Source organism: Plasmopara halstedii (assembly GCF_900000015.1).
Source record: "Plasmopara halstedii genome assembly, contig: Scaffold_430, whole genome shotgun sequence".
In the NCBI taxonomy this organism is placed as follows: domain Eukaryota; phylum Oomycota; class Peronosporomycetes; order Peronosporales; family Peronosporaceae; genus Plasmopara; species Plasmopara halstedii.
Window position 1 is genome coordinate 1171776 of NW_020187350.1, and position 7236 is coordinate 1179011.

Consider the following 7236-nt stretch of genomic DNA (forward strand, 5'->3'; position numbering starts at 1 on the left):
TCGTTGGAACAAAACGACTTCCGTGCTCAATGAGCCCTGTGTCAATAACACCAAAGTCTCCAAGTCTCGCTGGTTCCGACAGCGCTCACGGGCAGAGCCCAACTTCGTCTTCCACACGCGGGCCATGTCGGCTCGTGTCTCCGCGGCATCGAGGAATGTAGATCCTAGGCTCGATAAGTCCGAGCGTCGCGCTCCGCGCACGCTAACGGTGACTTCGTTGGGGATGTGGAGGTGGTCGACTACGAGTCTGACACTCCCTTTCCCGGATGGAATGACGAAGAAGGTGAGCCGTGCCAGCGCCGTGAGACGAGCCCTGCTTGCACCTTGCGGATCCCATGTCCGTTTCTTGACCTCTCATCACCTGAGGGACGTGGTGTAGTCACCAATGACCTCGATAAGGCACAGAAGCGGTAGCTGGAAGCTGCCCGTAAGGCGGCTCTGATGTGCGCCCATCCACGGTCGGTCATTGACCCTTGTGTGGAATATGGCTTCCGCCCGGCGGATCCCACTGTGGAAGCAAAGGACGCGGTAACTCAATCGTTACGCCTCCATATCATCGGGCCCCCGGCCATTACGGAAGATGAGCTTGCCGAGCGGAAAGCTCTTCGAGCTTGATTCTTGGTCCGACAAGAAATTCCTTTGGAAGGTTATCACACTCGTCTGCGTGCTCAACAAGGTGGCACTCGTGTACCCGCAATCTGAACGATACCTGTATTGCTCCCATTCAGGAATCGCTTGACAGAAACGTGATGACCCCCGCGCGGCAGCTTTTTCAAAGACGCGATGAATAGTAATAAAGTACATCAACAGTATTGAGCGGCTTTGACCAACTACAGCATAAGATAAATATAATGAGGTCGTTAGCTGTCTACCTGTTACTAATCGCTTGCGATTCTTGCAGAAAGTCATTACATAGTATGCGATGATATCAAACCGGTACTGCAAAGGGGTTGCCGTATACCTTGCACAAAATAGCTTTGACGTTAAGTGTATAGGATCACAAAGACACAAATTTAACGTTCAAACGCTCCGACGTAGTAACCAAGAGACTATAAAGTACTTAATTGCTCGTTTATTTTAAGGGCGTTGTATTATTTATCTGATACTTGATAGAAACCATGTTATTTTCACTATTAATCCCTGTTTATGGTTGACGTGACGCTGGAACAAGCTCTATAATATTGTGTACTTAATTCGTACGTTTTTGGAGCATCCAAAAATTAAAATTAATTTGGTACGATTGTCTAAACTTTAAATTACGCTATTGTGGAATCGTTAATTTTGATAAATGCCATCAAGGGTATCTGTGACGATAATACAATCTTAATTAGAGTGGCTAGCCGCACGTCGGACAAAAAGACAGTTTCTATCACAGTAATAACAAAAGAAATATTTAAGTAGTAATAAATCTATCTTGAAATGGCAGAGCTAACTAGACACCTACTTACGTGAGAGACTCTATATTCCGCTTCTGTAGGAACGCACCTACCTATTCACGAGGTGATGGTCAGACAGAGCTCAAAATTATCATGATGAACGTTTCCCTTCAAAGTCCTTGCGCAGAGAGACCTAGATGCTGTCACGAGTTGCTTTACTCATTTTGATAGATGATAGGCGGGCCAGACATGCCGATCAGGTGGCCGATAGCAATTGCGCCATCATTGAAATTAAAACGGTCATGCTGGATATTCACGAGATGCATGTTCGCCGATGCTACGTCCGAAAAGGATTCATTAATCTCGTGGTAGTCCACGTCACTCATCTGAAGGCTAGCGTGGTGCAGGATGTCACACCGACGTCCGTGTTGTGCGGTGATTATATTATTGCAAGAGCAAACATGGCGCGACACTTAAAGCAAACGTCCGCTTCGATAAATTGGCTTGGAAAGTCTTAGACGGGTGAGATGGTAGGATTTGCATATATAGCGCGCGAATTGAGTCTGATACTCATCGGTACTCCCGCCAGCTTCTAGTAAGCAAACTATATTATTCAAGGAGGGTACAGATTTCCAAAATTGCTGGGGCTCTTAGCGCATACGGTACTTCTGCTAAGTGATTGCTTGTGAGCTGAATATGCTTTTGCAGGGCTACCAACTTTTGCTCATTTTGCTCTTGACGTGAGTGGAAGGCGCGCTCCAAAGGCAATTGGTATTTGAGATCAACACTGCGAGCTAAATGAGACGGTGAGAAACATAATCCTGATGTGGTGATTTGTGCATGAATCGGCGAGAATTTTGCGCTTGTAGGAGGAAAAGCAGACTCCTTAAGCCAAATTTAGCTCCTTACTAATGGACATCGTCGTGAGTTTCCCGGCGGGTTATCGCAATACTTACCAGGTGGAAAGGGCACGAATTCTGTTTGTCCTGCTGGGGGGCAGATAGGCTGTGTATCGCCAAATGAGGGCAGAAGCCAAGGTTTTTATCGCCGAGATCTTTGACATCCTCAGTAAGAATTAATCTAACCGCGTCTGTCGTAAAGACCACGCCTTTTCTGGGCGCTCCCTGCTTTTATTGGTGCCAACTAAGCTTCCCGATCTATTTAATAATGTGATCGCTTCACATATAGCCACTAAATTTGGGTCTAACCATCTGTATTTGCACCGTGTGTTCTATCCCGTTCACCCGATTAAATGATGTAAATCACATTAGAGATTCGGTCTTCTTAAGAACACAGCAAGCATATGTATAGTATGCTTACGCAATAATAAAACACATCTATAAAAAAACCCACTTTAAATAAAACGATCATTTGTATTGTCTTACTAGCTTCGTTTGGGTCTTTTGATGACAATGTCACTACTCTCCTTTTCTTGACATGATACATCTTTGACCAAGATCTTTTCCATTTCACCTTTTGACTTCCCCATTTCTTGATATATTTTCAATGCTCGTTCTAACGATAACAAAGCACGCGTTAATACACTTTCAGTCTGACCTTTCGTTTCAATTTCTTGAAATAGAAATGACGTAAGCCAAAGCGTCAATCCACCTTCTTGACGATCCCATTCTTTCGCGTGGTTACTAGTTACAACATTTAACAGTAACTTCACCTTACTTTGTATCTCCATTTCATGTGTTAAAACAACGTAAACGAGATTACGATCATGTAACGATGCAGCAAGCCATTGAATCAAAAACTTTAATTCACGATCCCCTTTAAATACACCACATCCCCAATTTCCTGTACCCACTGGCCATGAGCAAGTTTCGTCAGTTTTATAACTAAATCCAGCAAATGCTTTTACAAGATCGCGCCATACATGAGCACGAGAATATTGACGTTCGACTTGTGTCATACTATAATCAGTAGCATCCATTCCAACGACAATATTATTGCGACGAAAAGAATTATTGGACAATATTGTACGATCAGTCTTATCTTGATAATTACCGGTATATTGAAATGTACCACCGTAACCTTTGTACGTACAAAAACGTTCAGTACCATGAACAACAAATGTTTCATATGATTCAAGCTTGGAGAAGACAAGACATGATACAAGTAATTCCGGTGAGATTAAAAAACGAATTTCTTCTTGTACACAACCAGAATCCAATACACCACCACCAGGAAATTCATTTGCAAAATCAATTTGCATGTGTTCGTTCAGATCTTCAATCAATTTGTCCGATACACACATTGCTGTACTCAATGGTGGGTACATGGCCATTTCTTTTGTCGTGGGATATAACATTTCAAGGATCTTTGAAGGTGTATAAGACGTGGGTATACACTTTGGTACATGTACCGCTACACGTACAAAATCAATTATTTCTGTCGTCAAAACTGTCTCGTCTGGTTTTGCATGTGGTACCATACGAAAGAAATATTGCAAGAAACACCGAATTTTATGCCCTTTTAACACCATCATTCTGCTAGTTGATGCTGAAAACATTTGAATAGCAGAAAATGATGGAAATTGAACATTTTGAACGTCGTGAATGTCATTGCGCTGAGATACTTGAGTGAATTTACCAACTGTACCAATTTTTTGGTTCGGAAAGATGCCAAAAAAACAGGCACAAACGAGTGTCAACACTTGAAGTTTTGTAAAACGATGCATTTGAGTTGCTGGATATGATGCAACAGTTGCATTGTGAGATGCAACTTTGTGGTATGGTGTTAATAGTGGCGGTGGAATTGCAAACATTTGTGGCATTTGCAACACCAATTGTTGCATCATTGGCAACACATCATGAAACCACTTGTTCTTTTCCTCTAATGTTAGCAACTAATAATTTCTTAGCAACTTTAATAACATAATATACAATAAATATTTTTCCCACCTGCTTCAATGCGTACTCGAGACTATTAAATGGCTGTCGTGAATTCAAGATTGTCATTCTGGTACAGTAACATAGTTAGCATGGACAATAATTCTTTATAAGATACAAGACAACAATGTTCAAGTACCGTACAATCGCAACTTGGCAATAAAGTCGGGAATATTTGCAATTGGTTGTGCCAAAATTGACGCAACATAAGGCCATACTGCCACTTCACCTCGGAATAAAAATTGTGGAGAACTTGGCAAAAGAACTTTCGGGTTTGAGTCGTCCAATTTCTTATCGTCGTACATTTCACGTGGATACTGAAGCCACAACGTACTTGGTCGTACAGGTGGCTGAAAGTAAATGTGACTTGTAGGACGCAACAATCGCTTCAGTCGGAGCGATTCGAGTAACCAAAAGCGTGTTACGAGGCGCTTCGGCACGTTGGCAAGTGTTGCACCAGGTTTACAATCGGTCCAGTAGCTTGTAATTACATACACAAATGTTGGATTATCTTTTGCATCGTACAATTTACCATGGTGACTCTGAAGTAACAATGCCAATTTATGGCACTCAGATGGCGGTAAACAGTGGAAGGCGAAAGTCACGCCTTGGAGTAGAAATTCGCGCGACATTTTGCACAATAATTGACTGATTCATACGATTTGCTTCATTAAATACATGTTGCTTGAACGTCTTCCCAGAAAATTGTTCTTTCTTATGTGGTCCACGTACTCATATAAAAATCAAATTAAAGAAAATGTCTTTAATGTGTTAGCATCGTCGAGAAAACTCAATGCACAGCATCCAAACAAATTCAATTTACTAACAGATTATGATGCTCGAGAAAGGCAATAGATGGTGGAATGAAGATTCTTTGACTTGATAGTAGAGTTTCGAGTATTCCTAGAAAGAGAGGTCATAAATATGGATTTTGATCCTTAATACTATATTTTTGCAAGTGATGACTATTATTCTACTTGATGTACAGATATATGCAGAGGCATTGAAGATGTTATATACTGATAACTTATGCATTGGGGATATTTGTAAAAGCGTCAAAGATTAAGTAAGAAAGGATGAGGTATTTAAAAGTCCGATAACTGGGCACAAAGTAAGGATGACATAAATGAATGATAGTGTTTGACTTTTGTATCTAATATCTTCAATATACAGCACAGTACATGTATTACCTTACACTTTACATGCCGTGAAAATTTGAGTGTACTCAAACCAACCATTTTCGGTAGAATCTCGAGACATGCTGGTTGGTCAAAACCTCAAATTTGAAGAAGTCCACGAGGAGGCAAAGACAGGAAAGGTCTTTCAGTTGCTAACTGGTCTGTTGAAACGAATGGGAAGCCTGAAGGCGCCACAAGGTCAGAACAGATTGGATCTGTTTAAGTCAACGCTGGTAACGGAAAGGCACGGAGGATACAACCCTTGAATGAATTGTTGACCAAAAGTAAGTCTCCAACAATACCACTTGCGACTAATTTCGAGATGAAACATCAGTCGGATCATGGGTGGTATGTTGCGCGGTGCTAGCAACGCCTTCAAGTAAATCCCGCCCAGATACGCTTGTTGAGGCTTCTGCCGCAACTGCTTCCGGAAGCTGATGTTCCACTCCTTTTACGAGCTCTGCATCTTTAACTGTAGGAAGACCCATTTGTAGAATTGGGAAGATCTCGCTTTTATTCCCGTCATCGATCATAGCTTTCGAATATTCTTGACCTTTCATCCGTTCTTCGTGTATGGAAGTCGAGTTTGCCTTGGAAGCGCGAATAGAGTGTAAGTCATCGCGAACATATACATATGTTGCAATGCCGACAAAGAGGGATAGCGCGACAATGAAAACTTTGTAAAACAAGTGACCGATAGACATTGATTGAATGATGTGCGTGTTTACAGAGATATTTGCAGCGTATGAGGGAACAAAATGAACCGTCGTTGGTCGGGAAAATGGAAGATAGAAGAGTGTGAGCTTGACACTAGCTGAATCAACGAATGCTGGTCTGGCGGCAGAAGCCTCAACAAGCGTATTTGAGCGGGATTTACCTGAAGGCGTTGCTAGCACCGACGGAATTGGGATTTCAGGTGAGGCGGCAATCACTTCTGAAATTGGTGATTTGCAGAAATACGAAAACGATATTGAACAACGTCCAGCACTTCGATCAGCACTAGAGAAACGCATTATTAAACGATTCAGGTTACAGGATTCTGATGTCGAGGCGATCAGAAGTGAACAAATATCCCTGCTTGAGTTGGCAAAAAGATTTAATGTTGACACGAATAGCATATATTCGAAAATTCGAAGGTTTGCCGCGATATATGCTTTGAAGTATCTCGACGCAAACCAGAAACTTATAGAAGACGATGTGAAAGCATATGCCTTAGCGCGCAGGCTTAGTGACCCCAATCATCCTGACAAATCTGTTTTCGACAATTTTTATCTTTTTATGTACCGCGATAAGTACATGAAGGGAAATGGTGCAATGTTGAAAGGACTAACAGCAGAGGAAAAAGAAGATAAGATAATGAAAGCCGCGGTTGAGGCGCTGGTAAAGAGAATGAATGAGAGTGTTGTGAGAGAGCGCATTAAGAACAGAAAAAAAGCGGGAGAGCATCTCAGAAGACAGAAGAAGAACGAATGAAACAGGCACTTTTTGTAGCAGGATAGCGTAACGAAGAAAGCACCTCTTTTACTTTTGTGACTATAACATTTCAGTTGTATCTTTATTTTTTTATATCCTTGTTTATGATGATAGATTACGTTGTTCTTGATAAGGACCCCAATCTTACAGATTGGCACTTGTGGTCTTTAATACATTGTCAGAATAGCAATAATTTCTTCTAATGCAGCATAAAAAGAGAAGTCAATAGAAATCAGAGCCTACAACTGTTGTGTCATTGTTAAAATTACACCGCTGAATGCATGTGGATGATTACGGATGCTGATTACGGAC

The 7236-nt window shown here is 41.7% G+C and overlaps 2 protein-coding genes across 2 annotated transcripts; both read right to left on the reverse strand.

Moving 5' to 3' along the window:
* Positions 1 to 2760: 2760 nt before the first annotated feature.
* Positions 2761 to 4905, reverse strand: PHALS_09817 (Poly(ADP-ribose) glycohydrolase; the record flags this gene model as incomplete). The annotated part of the gene is made up of 3 exons (XM_024725140.1): positions 2761 to 4230; positions 4286 to 4343; positions 4418 to 4905. 3 exons carry the CDS (start codon positions 4903 to 4905, stop codon positions 2761 to 2763), a joined length of 2016 nt encoding a protein of 671 aa, XP_024575946.1.
* An 857-nt stretch (positions 4906 to 5762) lies between these two features.
* PHALS_09818 (uncharacterized protein) lies at positions 5763 to 6464 on the reverse strand (the record flags this gene model as incomplete). The annotated part of the gene is made up of 1 exon (XM_024725141.1): positions 5763 to 6464. One exon carries the CDS (start codon positions 6462 to 6464, stop codon positions 5763 to 5765), a length of 702 nt encoding a protein of 233 aa, XP_024575947.1.
* Between the last annotated feature and the right edge of the window lie 772 nt (positions 6465 to 7236).